General features: G+C 41.6%; 1 protein-coding gene across 6 annotated transcripts in view; it reads left to right on the forward strand.

Moving 5' to 3' along the window:
* Positions 1-22,710, forward strand: part of PCCA (propionyl-CoA carboxylase subunit alpha) — a 387,356-nt gene that overhangs the window by 174,724 nt on the left and 189,922 nt on the right. For all 6 annotated transcript variants that reach the window (XM_077813024.1, XM_077813033.1, XM_077813018.1 and 3 more), the window contains 2 exons: positions 3,241-3,309; positions 4,122-4,197. In XM_077813024.1, coding sequence (XP_077669150.1) covers positions 3,241-3,309; positions 4,122-4,197 — 145 coding nt within the window. The remainder of the gene's footprint in view (positions 1-3,240; positions 3,310-4,121; positions 4,198-22,710) is intronic.

The raw sequence follows: 22,710 nt of genomic DNA on the forward strand, positions 1-22,710 counted from the left end.
CTGTCACTTGTCAGGTAGATAGGGCGGGCTGGGAGTTGTGCTTAGGGGGAGAGGTGAATTGAAAATGAAGGGTGGGAGATGGCTGATAGCTTCACGTGGCCCACCGTGGTACTGAAGAAAGAAATTTTAATTATGCTGGAGGCTTCAGAGAAATGGTTTGAGGATCTCATACAGAGTAGCTGGGCTGTTTTCTTTCTGTTTACTCTTATCTTATTAAAAATAGCTGTTCTATTTTTATTTAGCAAACCGTATTTTTGGTCTGTTCTTTAGTAGCAGAAAATATGCAATACTGGAGATTAATTTGTCTTCTGAAGATGTCACATAATTAAGAATAAAATTGATTTGACTGAAGAATTTGAATATTATATTGAAGCTATTGGTGCTTCACCATTTCTTTTATAAATTTCTGTTTTCAAAAGGTAATAAATTGTTTGTAAAAATTTGCTCTGAGCTAAAATTTGGCATAGAAGGTCTCAGAAGTGGCATCTTACAAATGTGATTTTAAATTAGTTTGGTTGCTTTTCAAATTAAAGGAGGTAGGGATATGTGTATGGGTGGGTGGATACGGGAAGTAGAATGGGGACTAGGAAAGTTAGGAAGACTGGGCATTGGGGAAATGAGTTTCCTAAGAATTCTATACTGGGTTTGAGATTATAATAATTTTAAAATGTACCAGCTGCTAGTTCAGAGTGTGATTTTTTTTTTTTTTTTTTTTAGGGCTAGTGAGTATTCAGTTTTTTAAAAAAGCTTAAAATGAGGTAACTACAAAGAAATAAGTATCCTCAAGAGTGTGACAATAGAAACTTGCTACTCTTGCACGTTATAACAAACTGACTGCGCTGCAGTTGGCATTAAGATTTGAATAGCTCCAAAGCCATTCTTTGCAAATGTGATCAACAATCCATTCTTTAATGGTGCTGATGTTGACATAGTGTGTGGGAGTGAGCCTCCCAGCTCAAGTCAGCAGAGTTGGGCTAATGGGGCTTATGCTAGAGCTCTCAAAATAGCTGTGAAGACAGCACGTTGAAGTTGGGGCTGGAGCTTGGACTTTGAAGCCTAGGGAGGGTGGAGTAGGTCCGTCTGTCTCTTAGACCCCAGTATTGCAATGAACTGTGTATGGATGGAACTCTGGGTGCATAAGTTAGTAGGACTTCATGCTGGAAGTCCTACTAACTCACTGAGCTTCTTTTGGCCAAAATCAGCACTGTCATAAATAGTGCCTACTCCCATTTACTTCAGGAACAGTTGCATCTGCTTATTTCACGTCTGAATTTGGCCCTTCTTTATATGTTTTGTCGTTGTAAAATTGGGATAATAATATTTGTATACCTCACAAGGGTGTTGTAAGGATTAATTACTTTACATTTGTTTGTTGCTTTGGAAATTAAAAGTGCTATATAAATGCAATGTATTATTAGAATATGTACACAGGTATGCTACATATATGTGTATGTATTGTGTACAAGAAGCAATATGCTGCCTATAGGGAACAGACTTGACTGGCAGTGGGATGGACTAGATATCTTAATAGTTCTTTCCTATCTCTGTGTGTGAATGTATTCATTCATGTATGTATGTACCTGTACAGAGAGGAAGGATGGCTTAATAGTTATAAGAATGGGAATCAGGAAATCTGAATTTCCTGCTACATGTTTTCTTTGTGATCTTGCTATGCCTCATCATCTGTAAAATGGGGATAATAATGCCATTTACCTCACAGTTCTGATGCAGGACTAACTAATTGTTTATTAAGCGTCTTGATTTCTTATAATGAAGGTGCTGTTGAACTGCATATACAAATATATTGTGTGTGTATTAATAAATATTCAATAAAAGTTTTTAAAAAGAAAATGATCATTAAACCCATGTTAGGATGTAGTTATCATTGAAGAAAGAGACTAAAGCTACTGGGATATCTTTTAGGTCATTTGGATAATAAAGTCATCATCCTGTTCTCATGTGGATTCTTTAGACAAGAGGTTCTACATATGGTCCCTTGGTAATTGCCTAAATTAAAATATTAAAGGCCTAACAGCCGTTGTGTTGACCTTTTTTTGCCTTGCTGCAATCAGATGAGCTGCTGTTTATTAGAAAGAACCTTCCCACAGGTGGAGATTTAAGTGAGTTTCTAGGTCCCACTTGCCACCCCCTTTACAATGTAAAATATCAAAGCCCTGGTGTTTCAGCAACTTCAATTGGATTCCTCTGTCCTTAAGATCCCTGGGATGCATTTGTCAGTCTTGAATTACTTTGATTAAAAAAACACTAAAGTACTTTAGATTCCAAAGTTCAACAGCAACAATTTAATAAATATTTATTTCCCAGAAATTGCTCATTTTAAAAGTTTTATATGGCTAACCTCAATGCCACACTGATGAAATCAAACTGAGAGATGAAAACAAGAATCAGCAATATACTAACTGACTTGTTGGCTGGTTAACAGCAATCAGTTTCTTCAAAAGAAATTTTTGAACTTGTGCTATTTTTTTTCCTATGAAAATTGCGGAATCAGAGCTTTAATTGGGGCTGTGTCCTTACAAAGCAAAGCCATGGAAAAAGCTGTGTAAACATTAAACACCCAGGGGAACAGCAGCAACAGAAAAAAAAAATGTTTTACAGTCGAGAGGGTGAGACAGAAAAGGAAAGTGTTACAGACATGAAAGCACCAACACTAGTATTCCTATAGAGCTGATAAGCAGAGCTCCAAAGTTCCTGCTGAATGAGTCTTAGTTGTGTCCCCACTGGAGCCCTCAGAAGGGCTATAGTGGGACACAAGGGATGTGATTACATACATACTCAGAAAGGATGTGATTACAAGGGGCATCTTTCATGCCAGGTGTCAGTTGGAGGAATAATTATAAGTGTATTTTATTACGGTAATTAAGTCAGCATTGGTTGCATTGAGAGTTCAGATTTAGAGTTGTATAAACCACTATAAATTGATAGTGATCAAAATCCATATCTGTTTGCTCTGGATTTTACAAGAAAAAAGTGATTTTGACTAACAGTGCAAGTCTGCATTCATGTTTTTTTTTAAAGGAGAGACAGTAATTCGTAGGTATTTTTCCCACAAGGTGGAAGTGGGAGGGGATTTTCTAGCCCTTGGTGAAAAAGAATATTTTACCTTCTCATGAAACTTGGCAAGGTTAAAAGTTTGAGATGTATGTCCTCTATGAGGTCAAAACTTGGTTTTTGTTCCACTGTGAAATTACATTTGCTTTTTTTTTTTATATTTTGAAGGTACGTGTTGACAGTGGCATACAAGAAGGAAGTGATATTAACATTTATTATGATCCCATGATCTCAAAAGTGAGTTTTTTTTAACGTTCTAATATATAAAATACTAGTTTTAGATATAAAATTTTGAAAAGAAGAGATTTTTTAGTAATGAACCAATATTTCAAAGCTGCTGGATGTGATATGCATAAAGGAAACATGAGAGAGGAGAGGCTGTATTGGAAAGGAAGTTTAATATGGAAGAAAATTTACAAATTTCTCAGATCTCTCAGAAATTAATGCACTCTTTTACTTGTTTTTTATTGTTCTTGTTATGTTTTCTGATTCCTAAAAGTATTTTAAACAATGGCCTGCAGTCTCATACTTATCCCATGTCAATCTAACTTTGTTTGATTTTTCCGAGAAATTATAGGGCTGTAGTCCCTGACAAAAAATGTTGTTAAATAGCAGTTAAAGTTTGAGTGTACTTTTCAATTATTTAAGGGTAAAATTGCTACAAGGACATCATAGTTAGTGTTGTAAAAAGCCAAGAATTAAACTTCCAAGAAAAGAAAATCTAAAGAAATATGGAAATTCAGTCAGAGTTCCTGACCTTTAATCAATTTTTTTGTGTCACTCCAAGAAGAATACAGAGTCAGAGATAGACTTGCTTAACTCATATAAAGAAAAGAACCTGATCTTCGGTATCTAGATGCCAGAGAGTTGAGAGTCACCTCTCTTGTTTTGGGGAAGTGCTCCAGTAGACAGACAGTAATATGTGCAAAATGATTTCTGTAAATGGAATATCTAAACATACAATCTGTGAAGTTTATTTAAAGAAAATTATTATATTTCAGACATTAAAACTGAATTTTTAGAGCTAACTTAAATACCTTTGTTTTTAGCTAATTACATATGGCTCTGATAGAGCTGAAGCATTGCAAAGAATGGAAGAAGCTTTGGACAATTATGTAATTCGAGGTAACTACAGAAATTTGGGTTCCTAGTGTGGTAGGCTGGCATCTATTTCAAGAAAACAGCTTGAAAATGTAGTAATTAGCAAATTGAGTAAAGTTCCTGCTTATTAAGTGCAAATTAAACCAGGAAAAGCTTGTGTTAATTAAGCTGAGAAGATACATCAAATCTAAAGAGACTTCATTTTTTCCTGCAGCATTTTTAGTTGAGTAATTAGTTAAATAATTTAATTAAATTACTTTCAGAAACTGATAAGAGCTCTTGCAAACTCATGGTAGATCCTGCATTTATTACCCTGTGAAATTCAAAGGCAAGTATACTGTAATCATTCATAGTACTTTAGTATAGCTACTGTGTTCTTATAGTACCACAAACCTATGTGTTGAGTTTTTTCATTCTAAAGGGTGGTGTTAGCACTGGGGGAATACCACCATACCTTACAAATTTGGACAATATTTAGAACCCGAGATGATGATGATAAACATCTCTTTCAGCTCTCTTCCCAGACCTATCTGTGAGGATCAGATGTTTTTCTTAAGCTCTTTATGGAACATGGATGAGTCTGCCATAATGGATCTTGACTCTTTTCCCCTGTAAGCTCTGGAGAAAGTCTTTGTTTCTCCTCTCAGTTCAAAGGAGAATACAGGGAGAAATACTGTCTTAGAGGAAATTTTGTTCCACTCTCCAACCCCTGAAGGCCTGCACGCACAGAGAGAGAGAGAGAGAGAGAGAAGGGCTATGTGCGGAGAGACATCAGGATGAAGGCTTAGGTTACCTCTTTGGGAGTGTGGCTGAGAAAAGGAGTTAACATGCACTATGTCCTTTTTAGTTCTTCGAGTAGTGTCCCTGTGGACATCGGTGATGCTTTCCTGTAAGTGGGCCAATAAAAAAAAAATTACATTCTGCCTATGGAGACAGAATTTCTTTTCTCCCACCCTCCCCCAACTCCATAGTCATCGACGTGGTAAACTCTTGGGGCTGTCGGTACCAAAAGAAATCCACCCCTGTGGTAGGGATTGGAAGTGCTTGGACCTCTTTGGGAGGAATGCCTATTCCTTGGCCATGCTACAGTTTTGAATAGCGAATTATCGAGCCTTAACGACAAAATATGACTGTCAGTTATTTGGAACTTAACAGCTTTATCGATTAGCTTCCAGAGTCACAGCACGACCAGTTCAAAGCTATCATCCTGGAAGGACAGCTAGTAGCCAAAACAGTGCTACAGTCTGCCCTCTATGCAGCCGACACAACAGCTCGGTCCGTTTCCACGGTGATGGTTATGTGACATGTATTGTGGTTACACCTTTCGGGCTTCCCTAAAGAGGTGCAGTCAACTGTCGAAGACCTTCCCTTTGAAGGCACTAAGCACTTTGCAGAGAAGAGGGATGCCTCTCTTCACACCCTTGAAGATTCCAGGGCCACTCTCTGCTCATTAGTGATGAACACATCTGGACAAAAGAGAAATTTAGTCTGCAGCCCCAACACAAATCACGCATCTCTCAATACCTGACTCAGCACTTTTATGAGCCTCAGAGAGAGAAATCTGGGTTCCCCAGGTGTAAATCATCAGGTCCACAGCCTTCCATGTTGCAAACCTCCACCTCCGAAGACCAATTGTGATGTGTTGATTGAGGTGTCGACAGACATCTCTCAAACGCTACAGCTGACCAGTGTCTCCTATCCCGTTTGGCTACTGTCTTGCCATGATCTGCAGCACCTGGGAATGCATAACATCAGACCAATGGGTTTTGGAAATTGTTCACAAAGGATATTCTGTCTGCTTTACATCCCTCCCCTGTCCACAATACCTTCCCTGTTCCTCTTCTGGGACGCTTCTCACGAGAGTTTACTGTGACGAGAAATAGATCGGCTCCTTAAGTTAGGAGCCATAGAACCAATACCTCAACATCTATGAGGCAAAGGTTTGTGTTCTGAGCAGCACAGGTTCCCAGAGTGAACCTTTCAAAGTACAAACAGGAGTCAAACAGGGCTCTATCATCCCTCCAACCATGTTTGCGGTTTTTATTGCCGTCATTCTTTACCTAATTGCTGGGAAGTTTACAGTTGACGTTGAAATCATTTACAGAATGGATGGAAAGCTGTTCAGGCTTAGCAGGCTGAAAGCCAAGAGTAAGATTTCCACAACATCTATTGTGGAACTTCAGTATGCTGATAACAACACCATCTTTACCCATTCTGAGAAAGATCTTGAATGTATTTGCTGATGCTTACGCATGTCTTGGTTTCACTCTTTAATATCAAGAAGACTAAAATGCTCTATCAGCCCTCTCCAAATGAGGTATTACATGCCCCATCTATCAAAATCAATGGATTGGCACTGGAGAATGTCGATCACTTCCTCTACCTTGGAAGTCATCTTTCATCCAAGGCAGATATTGATGCAGAAATTCAGCATCGTCTGCGGTGTGACAGTGTAGCTTTTTCTTGTTTATGGCACAGGGTTTTTGAAGATCACGACATTCAAACGGACACCAAGCTTCTTGTTTATCAAGACGTTATTCTCCTAGCGCTGTTGTATGGGTCCGAAACTTGGACAACCTATAGACACCACTTGAAAGTCCTTGAGAGGCACCATCAACACTGCCTTCATAAGATTCTGAAGATCAAATGGGAAGACAGGCACACCAATATTAGTGTTCTGGAAGAGGCAAAGACCACCAGTATCGAGGCAATGATCATCCGTCAGCAATTCTGCTGGACTGGTCACGTTGTCCAGATGCCAGACTGTCGCCTCCCAAAACAGGTCCTTTTCCCTCAGCTGAAAGAAGGGTACCATAAAAATGGGTGGTCTACGGAAGCATTATAAGGACTTGCTGAAGGACAGCCTAAAAAAGTGTAATATTGACATTGAAGCTTGGGAGACACTTGCCCAGGATCACTTAAAATGGAGTGAAGTCCTGCGTGATGGTCCCCTGCATTTTGAACTTGCTTGCCGACAAGCTGAAAAGGACAAGAGGCGCAGGAGGAAGGAGAGACTGGCTCCCAGTCATGGTCAACTGCCTCCTGCTGAGCCTGAAAACATCTGCCCTCGTTGTAATAGAACTTGTGGTTCAAGGATTGGCCTTATTAGCCACCTGAGGACCATAACTCTCATGGAAGATGATCAGACTCGGTGACAAGTGATCGCCCATCATCATCATCACTGTATAGACAAGCCTTTTTAAGATAAATCTTGGCCCAAATGCTATCAGTAGGAAAAACTCTCACTGACTTCACATGGGACTGGTATTTGGTCCCCAGCAGCACATCATCTGTTAGTTATCTCATACTGTGTTCCGCAAAATGTTTTAAAAATAAAACAAAACAAAAAATCTGGTACTTGGGTTTTTGGGTGCTATGAACAATATACTTCATATTAATATTTATATCCTGTCATTTATAATACATCACCTAACGTAATGCTCATGTGAGTCAGTTTTTAGTACGAACCAGCATAGCACAGCGTGATGTCATGGTGATGTACATTAAATTTAGGGTTTAAATGAAAATCAGCAGATATTTTTGCATTCAGTACTTATTGTTTACTTAGCTAGTGCAAAAAGAAAAGGAGTACTTGTGGCACCTTAGAGACTAACCAATTTATTTGAGCATGAGCTTTCGTGAGCTACAGCTCACTTCATTGGATGCATACTGTGGAAACTGCAGAAGACATTATATACACAGAGACCATGAAACAATACCTCCTCCCACCCCACTCTCCTGCTGGTAATAGCTTATCTAAAGTGATCACTCTTCTTACAATGTGTATGATAATCAAGTTGGGCCATTTTCAGCACAAATCCAGGTTTTCTCAAAACCCCCCCCCCCCCCCAATCTGAAATGAAACCAGTAGGCAGAAATAAAAGATATAATATAAAGTGGTATGCATCAGCTGCTGAAAATCCTGGTTTTGCAGGTCTACCCAAATTCCTTTCAGTAATGTTGCAAATGTTTAATAGACACATACTTATTTTTTTTAACCTACATGTGTGTCTATAACCCAGCAAAAACCAGGAAATTTAAATTTCCGTCTGATGTCATGGAAATTGTCACACCCAAACAGTCTGTAATAAACCAATGCAAGTGCCAGACCACTTCGGTGGTGACTGTCCATGAATTTGTAACCTACATGTAAAGTTCACTAAATGAAACATGACCAGACCTAACTACCTAGTAGCAGGCATTTTAGATAAAAGTTTGAGCTCAAGTTCAGAGTTTGTGTTTCTGACCTCTACCTTCTTTACACATTTACTCAGTTCCCATAAGAAAAAGACATGACAAAAGCAGAATTAAGGGGAAAAAGTCAGTTTTATTTATCCACAGTATGTAAGGAAAAATGCTAACGACTTCTACATGTCACATCAGGATGGGATGCAGAGATAAAGTTTCTTGACACCTTAAATGGCTGCGTCTTATAGCAGCTAATCTTAGAACCCACAAGAGGAGAGTCCATTCTTGATTTAGTCCTAAGTGGAGTATAGGATCTGGTCCAAGAGGTGAATATAGCTGAACTGCTTGGTAATAGTGACCCTAACATAATAAAATCTAATATCCTTGTGGGGGGAGGGACTAACCCAATTAGCCCACCACAGTAGCATTTAATTTCATAAAGGGGGACTATACAAAAATGAGGAATTTAGTTAAACAGAAATTAAAAGGTACAGCACCAAAAGTGAAATCCCTGCAAGATGCATGGAAACTTTTTAAAGACACCATAATAGAGGCTCAATTTAAATGTATACCTCAAATTAAAAAACATAGTAAGAAGAACAAAAAAGTACCAGTGTGGCTAAACAACAAAGTAAAAGAAGCAGTTTAGAAACAAAAAAGCATCCTTTAAAAAGTGTAAGTTAAATCCTATGGAGGAAAATAGAAAGAAGCATAAACTCTCTGGCAAGTGAAATGTAAACATATAATTAGGAAGACCAAAAAATAATTTGAACAACAGCTAGCCAAAGACTCAAAAAGTAACAGCAATTTTTTTTTTAAAGTACATGAGAAGCAGAAAGCCTCCTAAATAACCTGTGGGGCCACTGGACAATCGAGATGCTAAAGGAGCACTCAAGGAAGATAAGGCCATTGTGTAGAAACTAAATAAATTCTTTGCATCGGTTCTCTCTGCTGAGGATGTGAGGGAGATTCCCAGAACTGAGCCATTCTTTTTAGGTGACCAATCTGAGGAACTGTCCCAAATTAAGGTGTCATTAGAGAGGAGGTTTTGGAACAAATTGATTAAAATTAAATAGTAATAAATCACCAGGACCAGATGGTATTCACCCAAGAGTTTTGAAGGAACTCAAATGTGAAATTACAGACCTAGACTGTGGTATGTAAATTTAAATCATTTAAATCAGCTTCTGTACCAGATGGCTGGAGAATAGCTAAGGTGATGCCAATTTTTAAACAAGACTCTAGAGGTGATCCTGACAATTACAGGCCAATAAGCCTAATTTCAGACCTGACAGATTGGTTGAAACTATAGGAAAGAACAGAATTATCAGACACATAGATGAACATAATTTGTTGGGGAAGCATCAACATGGTTTTTATAAAGGGAAATCATGCATCACCAATCTACTAGAATTCTTTGAGGGGTCAACAAGAATGTGGACAAGGGGATCTAGTGGATATAGTATACTTAGATTTTCAGAAAGCCTTTGAAAAAGTCCCTCACCAAAGGCTCTTAAGGAAAGTAAGCTGTTGTGGGATAAGAGGGAAGATCCTCTCATGGACATAGTTAAAAGATAAGAAACAAAGGGAAGGAATAAATGGTCAGTTTTCAGAATGGAGTGGGTTTTAGCCCAAGAAAGCTTGTGCACAAATAAATTTGTTAGTCTCTAAGGTGTCGCAAGGACTCCTCGTTGTTCTCTTCTCGTATGTCACCCATCCTCTAGTAGTTCTCAAAGATGGTTTTGAACAGTTCTGAAATTGCTTCAGCTAGTTCCTCAAGCATCATAGCATGAATTTTGTCAGGCCCTTCCAACTTGAATACATGTAACTTTTCCTAAATTTTCTTTAACCAGTTCTTTCTCTATTTTGGCTTGTATTCCTTCCCTCTTGTTAGTATTAGTTGTTTTGAGTAGCTGATTGCCATTAGCCTTTTTAGTGAAGACTGAAGCAAAATAAGCAATGAACACCTTAGTCTTTTTGATGTCATAAATTATTAGCTCTCCTTCCTCACTAAGTAGAGGACCTATACTTTCCTTCATTATTCTTTAGCTCCTAATGTATTTAAAGAACCTCTTCTGATTGCCTTTTATGTCCCATGCTAGGTTTCTGCCTTAGTCTTTCTGATTTTGTCCATACGTGCTTGTGCTATTCCTTTGTACTCTTCCATAGCAATTTATCCATGGTTCCAATTTTTGTAGCATTCCTTTTTGTTTTTCAATTCATGTTGGGCTGGCACACATTTCTCTCACATAGAACCTAGCTCCTTAAATTTGGGAATTCCTGCCTTGTTTTCTTAATTTTGCGGTCTTAATCTTTCATGAGTATTCTTTTTGGTATTTAAATATTTATATTTGATGTTTATTCTTGTTTATAATCTTGCCAAGATTAAAAAGATTTTACCTGTGAGAAAAAGGTAGTATGATGAAAGAGATAAAAATAAAAGTGAATAGGAAAGTAATATAACAATAAGCCCAAATATTAATCCGTAGGGCACCAGTTTTAGCTTAGGGTGAGGTCCTAAAATTTAATGAGTTTACAGGACTCACCGTACTCTTTGGGAGATACTAGTTTCTGTTTGAAAAGCAACACAGTTTTGCACAGCCGAAAATCTTTGCCTTGCATTTATTTAAGACTGAGTATTCATGGATACCAAACTGTCTCTCATCTCTAGAGAGGGTGATGCCTAATGGGATAATTTCAAAAAGCTTGTTTATACTGTAATCATCTGAACTATATTGACACATACAGAACTTCAGTTTCTAGCTCTGTTGGCCCTTTACTTGAACTTGTGTATGTTAATGTTTTAAACAAAAATGGCAAAGAAGAAATATGAAGTTCCATCTTGTTAACACTTTGGCATTTACATCCCAATATTAAAAATAAAATATCTTGTTTTTTGTTCTAACATAGTGTACACATTTTTAATTTAAAATGTTAATGCTAAGTTTTTTGTTTTAATTTATTAAACCAGTATTATATCAGAATGAAAACTACTTTGTCACCTCCCATCTAAATGGCAGCCACAAGTAGTAGAAGGCTCAGGATAATTAACACCTCATTTTGAAATTCATGCATTGTATACTTGATTTTATATATTTTTATATATATGAATTTTCAGAACAGTGAAGTCCCACCAAATGCTGTACTTTGCACTACTCCTTTTAAAAAAAAGAACAAAACCTGCTTGGATCTATACATAATTTTATATTAATATTTTGTGCTTTATACAAATTGTCTGTTTCTCTTTATGTAATAAACTGCACAGCACAAGGGGGAAATTTTTAGTTTTATATGGTGTTTTAGGTAAACATCTTCAGGTAAAATTCATTTGAGTCATACAGGACAGTGGGGTGGGAGGAGGTATTGTTTCATGGTCTCTGTGTGTGTATAATGTCTTCTGTAGTTTCCAAGGTAGGCATCCGATGAAGTGAGCTGTAGCTCACGAAAGCTTATGCTCAAATAAATTGGTTAGTCTCTAAGGTGCCACAAGTACTCCTTTTCTTTTAATGATCAGATAGAAGACTTTGTTTGCCAGTGCTGCCAATCCAGCGTCTTTCATAAGCACTAAATTTACTTAAAAGATGTTTAGTAAAATTAGCTTGCTTGCTAAGAAAAATCAACTTCCAGTAGTGTCCCTATGGGTGCTCCACTGCAGGTGTGCTTGCATCCCTGTGCTGCTAATCAGAGAACTTCAGTAACAGTGTCCATTGGAACACAGCACACACAGGCTAACCCTCTTCAGTTCCTTCTTAACCGTCCCTGGCTAGTCATCTTTAACCCCAGGTAGTCACACTGTAATTCGGGGAGGAGTTCCTCGTCAAGGGGGAGAAGGCGGTTTAGTAGGATCTGAACAAGGATCTTCCCTGCAGTGGAGAGGAGGGCAATACCTCTGTAGTTCCCGCACAAAGATTTGTCCCCTTTCTTGAATATTATAACAACGTTGGCATTCTTAAAGTCAGGTGGAATTTCTTTGCAGGTTCAGATTGTGTCGAGAAGTTGGCAAAGTTTGTGCTGGAGCATTGTTCTACCAGCTGTAAAAACCTTAGCTGGGATGCTGTCTTGGCCCATCTCAACACTGGGAAAACCAATTCACTCTACCAGCCCTCACCTGCATAAACTACTCTTCAGACTCCACAAATCACCATCAGCAGAGGACCTCTGGAAAATATGGACCATTTTCCATACCTTGGCAGCTACCTCTCTCAAACAGCCAGCATTGACACAGAATTTGAATACAGGATCTGCTGTGTCAGCACGTCCTTTGGAAGACTACTGAAACGAGTCTTCAATGATTGGGATCTGCAAACGTAAACCAAGATCTTGGTGCTTAAGGCAGTGTCATCCCCACCCTTCTCTATGGGTGTGAGACCTGGGTAACTTATAGACGACATCTCAAGCGCATCCAACAGTGCTGCATCAGGAGGATTCTCAGATCAGCTGGGAAGACTGATGCACTAACATCAGCATGCTCTCTGCTGCCAACATCAGCAGTATAGACGTGCAGGTCATGAAACATCAACTCCACTGAGCTGGCCGCTATGTACGTATGCCTGACGCTTGTCTACCGAAGCAAGTACTCTTCTCTCAGTTAAGTCAGGGAAGCAGGGCTCACAGAGGGCAGCTGAAGTGCTTCAAAGACGTACTGAAACTACACCTTAAAAAGGGAGGCATCAATCCAACAAACTGGGAGGACTCGGCACGGAACAGAACACAGTGGCGCCACACCATACGCCAAGGCACCATACACCAAGGAGAACAGACGCGTTCATGAGACAGAGAAGCGACAAAAGAGGAAAGAGGGGGCACAACAGTCCAGCCAACAACTATGTCTTCTCCAAAATTACACCTATTACTTCGGTGGGAAAATCTCCAGGGCAAGAATTGGGCTTCTCAGCCATTTGAAAACCCACCAATGAACCCCCTTGGCAGACATCCTGGCATTGAGGGATAGCCGAAGAAGGATAGCTAGTCAGTCTCCTAATTCTAGTTCTAGCTGTAGTTTTCCCCGTTACTTTATTTTATCCTTTTTTTAAAAAAAAGTTGGTTTTCTTCCTGCCTTTTCTCCCCCAGCAGGGAACCTTTCCCCAAATTGGGTATGTCTGGTTCACTGGGCTTCAAGAATTTCCTCACTTGTAAAGAAGCTATCTCGATCACGAATAAGCACAGTCAGTGCATTTGCTGCCTTGGGGAAGGCCACATACAACAGAAGTGTGGTCTTTGCCAACAGCTCTGGCCTAGATCCCACAAAGACAGAGAGCTCCACCAGAAGATTATCTTCATGGAGGCAGCTCTCTGACCCCAGTCATCTGTAGATAGGAGTCTTCCCCCACAGACTTCTACATGTAAAGGCTGAAGGTCAAAGAAACAGCTGCAGACCCCTCTCACAAACCTTTTAAGAAGAGAGAGGAAACCCCCCCCGCACCACCCCTCAGTGAGAGATAGCAGCAAGCAGTCACCATCTTGCTTGGTATCTTTGGCACCACTGCCACTGAGGCCATCTCAGTCAACACCCAGGCTCATGGAAACTGACAGTAACTGGTACTGCTGACGGCCACAGGCCCGATGGGCATAAGTGTCAAGTCATTGGCACCGAAGGACTGGAGTAAGCACTCTGCTAAAAAGACTCTTCTAGTACGCGAGCCTGCATCATACTGCTGGCCGTGGCTCAACTGGCACAAGAGTAACCGGTGTGGGCAAGATCCCCATCCCCACTGGCACTGCCATGGATGGTGAGACAATCGGTATAGGCAGAACTCTGCCATTCAAGAGCCCTCCACATGCTGGAAATAGCAGCATCCCCTCCTCTTGGTACCAAGACCTCTGCACTGAGCCTCTACTCTGTCATGCCATGCCCCTCCGCTATCTAGCGAGTGTTCAAGCAGTGAGCCTGAGGAGGTGGTGTTGCAGTACTTCTCCCAAACTCCATATGGTGCTCACTACCAACTAGCGCCCAAGGATATACCCACAGATGGCCCCACCACCACCATCCTGATATGTCCACCCCTGGGCACCACCACTGGGCTTTGACACCACCTCCCAGTAGTCATATTGGGACCCTTGGGTGACGCATCATCAACATGCGTCTTGATCTCTGAGTCTCACTCGAGAACCCTCGAGGCACACTCTCTTGGCCGCACCATCCAGGGCTTTTTGGAACTGCCTCAAGACTTAAAGGAACAGGAAACTGGTACCAAGGAGGAAGTGATACTGAGGACTATATCCTCCTCCTCCGGACGAAGCCATCATGCCTTCTACACCATCTTTGGTGGATGACTTTTGTCTCTTTCAGGAACTGGCAAAGAGGGTGGCAGACACTTTCCAGATTCAATTGGTGGAAGTGAGGAGTACCCACCATCAGCTCTTGATATCCTCCATTCATTGGCCTTCTCAACGATCATCCTCCTGATTAATGAGGCCACTTTAGACCTGGCAAAGACTGTCTGGCAAATTCCAGCATCAGTGGCCCCGACCTGCAAGCAGGCAGACAAAAAATACTATGTCCCCGCTAAGGAATCTGAATTCCTGTTCTCCCACCTAGCACCAAACTCCATTATGGTGGATGCTCTCAACTCTCAAGGCTTCTCGCTCTGACAGGGATTGGAAGCACCTGGATCTGTTTGCAAGAAAAGTGTACTCCTTAGCCAGTCTACCATTTTGTATTGCCTGCTACCAGGCCCTCATGGCGAAATATGTTACATAAACTACTTAAAGCTGAATGACTTTATTGAAAAGATGCCAGAATCATGACTCATTCAAGGCCATTATCCAGGAGGGCCAATTAGTGGCAAAGACATTGCTGCAATCTGCCCTCAATGTGGCCGACATGGTGGCTACGTAATCTTCATGGATGTGGTGATGCGACGAGCGTTATGGCCTCATTTGTCAGGATTCCCGAAAGAGGTGTAGTCCACTGTTGAGGACCTTCCCTTTTAGGGCACGAAGCTCTTCTCCAAGAAGACTGGCACTTCCCTTCACACCCTGAAGTATTCCATGGCAACCCTCCAGTCACTGGGTATCTATACGCCAGGACAAAAGAGATTATTTCATCCCCAATTACAGCATAGACCACACGCATCTCAGTACCAACCTCAGTGCCACTACGAGCAGCAAAGAAAGAAAGGGAAAATGCCCTAAATGAAAATAATCTAGCTCCCAGTCTTCATCCTAAACCTCTACATCTAAACACCACTTCTGATGGGCAGGTTTTGAGGTGCCGTTAGATCACTCCCCAACTGACACACCGACCATCATTCCACACCGATTTGGTCACCAATTAGCAGTATTTCACAGTGCCTGGGAATGCATAACATCGGATCGATGGGTCCTATAGATAATCTGAAGTAGGTACTCCATTCAGTGTACCTCCCTATCCCCTGCACAACACTATTCCCAATCCCTCTTCAGGGACTCTTCTCACGAGAGTTTGCTATGACACGAGGTAGAACCTCTAGTTAGGAGCTATATAACCAGTACTTCAACATCTATGAGGCAAAGGTATTTCCCAATACCCAAAAGAAGGGAGGTTGGAGACTCATGCTAGATCTCAGTGCTCTCAACAGGTTTGTCAAGGCTCAAAAATTCAAGATGGTCACGTTATTGACGATTGTTCCAGCATTGGAACAGGGAGACTGGTTTTTGGCTCTTGACCTCTAGGACACCTATTTTCACATCTTGGTCCTACTGATTCTCAGACGATTTCTCAGATTCACGACCACTACTAATGCAGAGTGTTTCCCTTAGGGCTCTAATCAACCCAGAGGGTATTGTCCAAGGTGCTCTCAGTGGTTGCTGCTCATTTACACTCTCAAAGCATAATGATTTACCCATACTTGGATGATTGCCTTCTCAGAGCCCAATCTCTCTGGGAGTCTCACCAAGTCACTGATATGACAATACATTTATTTACAGAACTGGGTCTACAGATGAGCACCCAGAAGTCAACCCTCACTCCAGTCCAATGCCTAGAATTCATAGGGGTCGACCTCAGTGCATTATAGGCCAAAGCCCTCTTACCTCAACACAAATTTCTATCCTTAGTCACACTCATACGCACCATTCAAAGCAGCCCAGAAATACCAATGAGGCTTCACATCCAACTCTTGGGATATACGGCAGTGGGCATGGTAGTGATACCTCATGCCAGGCTCCAGATGCAATGCCTCCAAATGTGGTTTGGCTCGGTTTAAAAAATGAACAAGAACAGGTTGGATAAACTGCTGTCACTACCCATTAGGATCAAAAACTCCTTAAAAGGGTGGAAGGACCCAGCCAATGTTTGCAAAGGGACCTCTTCTCGCAAATATCACCGTCATTACTCCTCACCACTGACGCATCACTCATAGGGTGAGATGCGCACATAACGGCCTCATGACAAAAGGCAAATGGTTGCCTGTGGGGAGATCCCCTACATCAGTCTTTTTGAGCTAAAAGGTGTCAAGAATGCCTGTGCCCATTTCCTCCTGCTCATCAGAGGATCACACACACAGATTCTGATAGACAACTTTGCCAGTATGTACTACGCCAATCAGCAGGGGGAGCCAGATCACCTTCCCTATGTGCAGAAGCGATGAGATTATGGAATTGATGCATCTCCCACAATGTTATACTGTCTGCGGCATATCTCCCAGGTACACAGCTCAATAGCAGACAGTCTCAGTAGCAAATACCCACATGACCATGAGTGGAAGAGACACCTGTCCATATTTCACAACCTATTCAGTTGATCGGGGACACAGTCTACAGATCTGTTCACCACTTACCTGAACAAGAAGTGTCCATACTATGGTTCCAGAGCAAGGATGGGACAACACTCATTAAGCGATGCTCTCCTTTACCCTACTGTCAAAGGTCCCGCTGAAAATAAAAAGGGATGGAGCTTGTGTCATTCTGATTATTCCTACTTGGCTGAGGACATACCTGGTATCCTTATCTATCACAGCTTGCGACGTGTCTGCTGATCTCTCTCACAGCCGTTCTGCACCTGCTCTCATAGAACAAAGGACATACCCTATATCCCAACCTGGGGATTCTCTGCCTCAAGGCATGCCTCCTGTTTGGTTCCAACACCTAGAAGGCTCCTGTTCAAGAGAGGTATAAGAGGTTCTATTACATAGTAGAAAGAACTCAGCATGACGCACTTACCTGTAGAAATGGCCCAGGTTTCAGATTTGGTGCACGTCTCAACAAATCTCCCCAGCATCCTAGACTATGCTTTAACCCATAAATGGGCTGGACTATCTCTAAGCTCTCTCAGGGTTTACCTAATGGGTATTACAGCCTTTCACCAACCTGTAGAGGGGTACTCAGTGCTGTCACACCCAACTACAAAAAGTTTCCTCAAGAGTATAGTAAAATTCTTCCCACAACCTCTACATCCTACCCCCATGTTGAATCTTGTACTGAAAAGACTGACTAGACCCCCCCCCCCTTTGAACCCATGGCCACCTGTTCCTAATGTACTTATCCATGAAAATGGCCTTCCTGGTAGCCATTACCTCAGCCAACAGAATAGGAGAGAGTGCAGCTCTGATGGCATGTCTTCCCTATACTATATTTTTCCAGACAAGGTGACACTCGGACCACACCCAAAATTCATCCCTAAGGTAACCTCTCACTTTCACTTGAATCAGTTAATTTGCCTTCCAATCTTCTATCCCAAGCTTCACCAAGACAACAGGGAGGCTATATTGCATACTCTGGGTGTCAGGAGAGCCCTGGCCTTCTACCTGGACAGGAAAAAGGCCTTCAGGAAGTCCCCTAGGCTTTTCCTCTCTATGGTGGAAAGATCCAAGGGCTCAGCAGTATCAGCCAAAAGACTTTCCAAGTGAATCTCAATTTGTATCAGACATAGTTACCAAGTTTGTAAAGTGGCCACTCCAGATGCCATTTGTACACACTCCACAAGGTCAATCTCCTCATCCGTTGTCTTCCTTAAGGATGTCCCTATCTCAAAGATCCGTAGAGCAGCGATGTGGTTGTCAGCCCACGCTTTCACAGAACACTATGTGATCAGTGGGTAGTCTGCCTCCGATGCCATCTTCAGCTCCAGGGTGCTGTCTTTTGCAACAGACCCACCTCTGAAGTCCTGATGCTTCAGAAGGGGTACTGCTCAGGAGTCACCTGTAGTGGCTACTCAAAGAAGTTGTTACTCACCTGGTTCAGTAATGATGTTTCTTCGAGATGTGTCCCTATGAGTGCTCCACAACCTGCCCTCCTCCCCTCTACTTTGGAGTTCTTGTCAATGACTCTGGTGGAGAAGGAACTGAGGAGAGTTAGCCCATGCACGCTGGCTAGCCTCATGGCGCAACATGAGGAGAGACGGCATATGTGCAGGCCTAATGGACACTGCTAGTAAAGTTCTCCAATCAGCAGCTCAGGAACCAAGCACACCTACACTGGCATACTCATAAGAGGGCACATCTCAAAGAACCATTGTTACTGCACAAGGTGAGTAATTCCTTACTTTACATAGTTAGGCTGAGATTTGGGAATTGGGCTTCCAGATTCCTTAGGGTCACTTTGAGCACCTCAGCATTAAAATTTATTCCAAACATCCAAGCTGCATAATTACTGTGCAGGCCGTTTTCAAGTTATGCTTTCAGATAGTTTCATGGCTTCGCTCCTTATACATCTAAGCGGTAGCTCTTGATCCGCCTTGAAATGTCTCCTGCTTCCTCAATGTATATAGAACATATGTACTGGATTATTATTGTTAGGAACATTATTGAATGCTGACTTGTGCTCAGTGCCTGCATAGTACATGGAGTAAGACACTCCCTGTAACTAGCTGTGCAGAGAAGAATGCAGGTTGTGTCTTCACTGGAATCTGGTAAGCATTTGATCCACTTTCTGTTTCCCAAACTTGCCCCCACTTACTCCTATCTACAACCATACTCCACTTTGTGATGAATAGCTCCTCAACCCACAATATGTCTTTGTTGTCTCTTTATTTAGGGTTAAACTAGGCCTGGCTCTGAACAGATTTTCTTCTAAAGGGTACAGGAAACAGCAATGTGTCGTCTGCGAAGGGTGTACTACTAGCTAGTACTGCTGGCAGAGTTTCAGTCCCAAGAATGATTAAGTTTGGGCATGGAAAGAGTGTTCCCATGGTCCTTTCACACTCTGTGTGTCTGCTGGTGCCATCGTGGCTGCACGGAGGAGAATGCATGCCAGAGTTCTTTAGTGGCATAGCAGGTGTCATTATTCTTCCAGTTCCTGCTCCCAGTGCCCTTGGATGGATTATACTTCACACAGGCATAGGCCAGGATTTACAAAACAAGGTAACTAAAGTTAGACTCTTAAATAAGTGGCCTGGTTGGTTTAAAAGTGCTGAACCTGCAGAAGCTTCCATTGACTTCAGTGGGCACTTCTGAGGTCTGAGCATTTTTGAAAATCTGCCCACTAACTCAGGTGCTTAAATATGGATTTAGGAGCCTAAGCTGAACATCTTGGCCATAATGTGTCTCTCTACCATTGATGTAGCATGGTACCTCTTACCCCAGCCTCTTTAGGAGTCTTAGTGGAGTTCTTAGATTATAATCTCTTTAGAGGAAAGTCCCTCTTCCTCTCTGCCTTGAGCAGATCTGAGCACATCATCTGTACTCCACAAGTAAAGTAAAATGGTGAAATTGGAGGTGATCTATTTTTTGTCCCATTAAAATAGGCTTCCTTCATTTGCATCTACATATTGTTTTAACTTCAGTGTAAACTGCTTGTTTGCTTTTTAAAGCAAATTTTATTTGCTTTCATTGAAATTTTGCATATTTTCAACAGTGAACTGCAATGTACAATACCTGAAATATCAGTTTCTTAGGGAGGAGGAAGGTTGAAAAAAAATCACTTTTATAATATTTGTAACAGTATTACCTTTGAGGCGTCAGTCAGTTTACAGTGCTATTTAATGTGTAGTGGAAGCTTACAACTACTGTACACTGAAATAAGAAATCCTAGAATTCACTAGCCAAGTATCAAGACTGAAAGTAGGACTCACTGAAGTGACTCACTGAAGTAATACTCAGTTCAATTATCGGAACACAAAACCTGTCCTCTATTTTCTACACTAGATATCTAAATTATTACTCTTGATAGGTCCAAGTTCTTCCATTGACAAGTAATCTGCTTTTAGAATCTGGACTTATAGCCTTCTGAGTGACCAATGGTCTAAGAGCAACACGTTTTTACCCACTGATCTTTCAGTACAGTCCACTGATGACAAGCTTCCTTGAGTTCAAACATAGATTTGTCTTGAGTTGATACAATTCTAATTTTATCCAATGACTACTGAAGGAAAATTGAATGTCCTTCAATATTAAGTCTGATTATTTACTTCTATGGGGGGATTTGGAGTTGGAGTGTCTCAATATTAGCTTCTGTTATGTTTTTTTAATATATGTTAATAGGTCAAGTTTGGAAAGGTGAACCAGTCTTGCAGCCCTTTTGTGTCTCTTGGATTTTTACCAAACTATCTCTTTAATTTCTGAATTCTCAAAGATGTAAGGGTGTTTTCTTTAAATAGCTGAAGCAAGCTATTAGTAAAAGAAATCCTAACGTACCTAATATTTAAGCAGATACTATGTGTTTCTCAACCACCCGCCCACTAACGAGTCTATCTTTGTAGGTTTCAGAGTAGCAGCAGTGTTAGTCTGTATTCACAAAAAGAAAAGGAGTACTTGTGGCAGCTTAGAGACTAACAAATTTATTTGAGTGTAAGCTTTCGTGAGCTACAGCTCACTGTTCACTGAACAAAATATTTAAAACCTAGCATGATCTGGAAAGTTTTCTGTAGTGTATTTCTATCTCCAGGAATTGTGTTTAAAATGATTGTTTAATTAAAATGGGCACCTTTATGTGGAAAAGTGAGATAATTGATATTTTCAGTAGTCAAGTAGGGGTCTGACTGGGTCAGTTCCTTGTACTTTTTTTGTACTCCCTGTTGATTCATGGAAAGCAAGAAAGTAAAATTAACAATACCTTCAAAGCTCTGTCATTACTTCGCTGAAGAAATCATGTTATTTTTATTGTGCTGTGGAGGGAGTGGTGCAGCAGAGTATTCTGTGGAAAAGTGGGAAGAGCACACATGGAAGGAAATAACAAAAGACTAAAAGCGGGCATATGGAGTGGAGGGAAAAGTAAGGCAGCCACTATGGAACAATAGTGGAGGAGGAAATGAAACAAGAAGAGACAGACAGAGGAGACAGGATAGAGAGTGTTAGGATAAAAAGGCCGAGAGGAGTGACATTTCAAAAGAAAAATGGTTACAAAAAGACTGAACTAGGAGATGCTTATGATGAATGTGTGAGAGGAGAAGGAAGTGTACTGCATATATGCTACTGTATGTAAGAGGAGGACTCTTCGGGTATATATACTACTTCTGGGGGAATTCTGTGCCACTGCAGAAGGCAGAATTTTGCAGAATTCCCTGTTTGCCCCACAGAATTTCTGGCCCCCACTAAGGGCCACTGGACTCTGCAGAGCCCAGCTCGCAGTGAGCAGAGTGTCCAGCCTGCTGGGCTGGAGGCTGCAGTGCTGGGCTGGAGGCTGCACGCTCTTTGATCCTCATTCAAAGAGCGTGCAGGGGATGGGGTGGGAGGGGGCCTGAGAGACCCAGCCAGCTCTGGCAAAGGATGGGGAAGGGCAGGGCTGCACCACACCATGTCCCCCGGCAGAGCAGTGAAGAAGCTGAGTGGAGTAACGGCTCTGGGGGAGCTGGTGTTTGGGCTGGGCGCTGCCCTGCAGCTGGGCTCTGTGAGAAGTCTGGGAGGGTGGTCTGTAGCTGGGCTGTAGTGTGTGTGTGTGTAGGTGGGGGGTGGTGTCTGGGGGCTGCCCCGGGGCTAGGCTCTGTGGGGAGAGGGAGGCTGGTATCTGGGCCAGGGGGTGCCCCATATCTCAGCTCTGTGGGGAAGGGAGTGTGGGTGTCTGGGCTCTGGGTGCCCCACAAAGCTCCCTCCAGCATTCCTCAACTGGAGCTGGGTTGTTGTAGAGATTTCTTTAACTTTCTATTCCTGGGGGAAAGTTTTTTGCTGTTGTCTGTATTGTCGACACATTTGTTGACAGGTATTTTGAAATAAATTACCAAAAGAATTGAAACTGGAGTGATTATATTTTATTTCTACAAAATATGCAGAATTTTAAAATATTGTGCGCAGAATTTTTAATTTTTCGGTACAGAATTCCCCTAGGAGTAATATGCCCTGCAGCTGGGTGTTTGCTTCCAAGTGCAGGTAGACAAACATGTGCTGGCTCTGCTTGAGCTTGTGTGCTAAAAACAGCAGTGTAGCCAGAGTAGCATGGGCAGTAGATTGGGCTAGCACCGGATCCAGTGTTTTTTCTGGAATGAGCAAGACTGCCATC

Source organism: Eretmochelys imbricata, chromosome 1 (assembly GCF_965152235.1).
Source record: "Eretmochelys imbricata isolate rEreImb1 chromosome 1, rEreImb1.hap1, whole genome shotgun sequence".
NCBI classification, from domain to species: domain Eukaryota; kingdom Metazoa; phylum Chordata; order Testudines; family Cheloniidae; genus Eretmochelys; species Eretmochelys imbricata.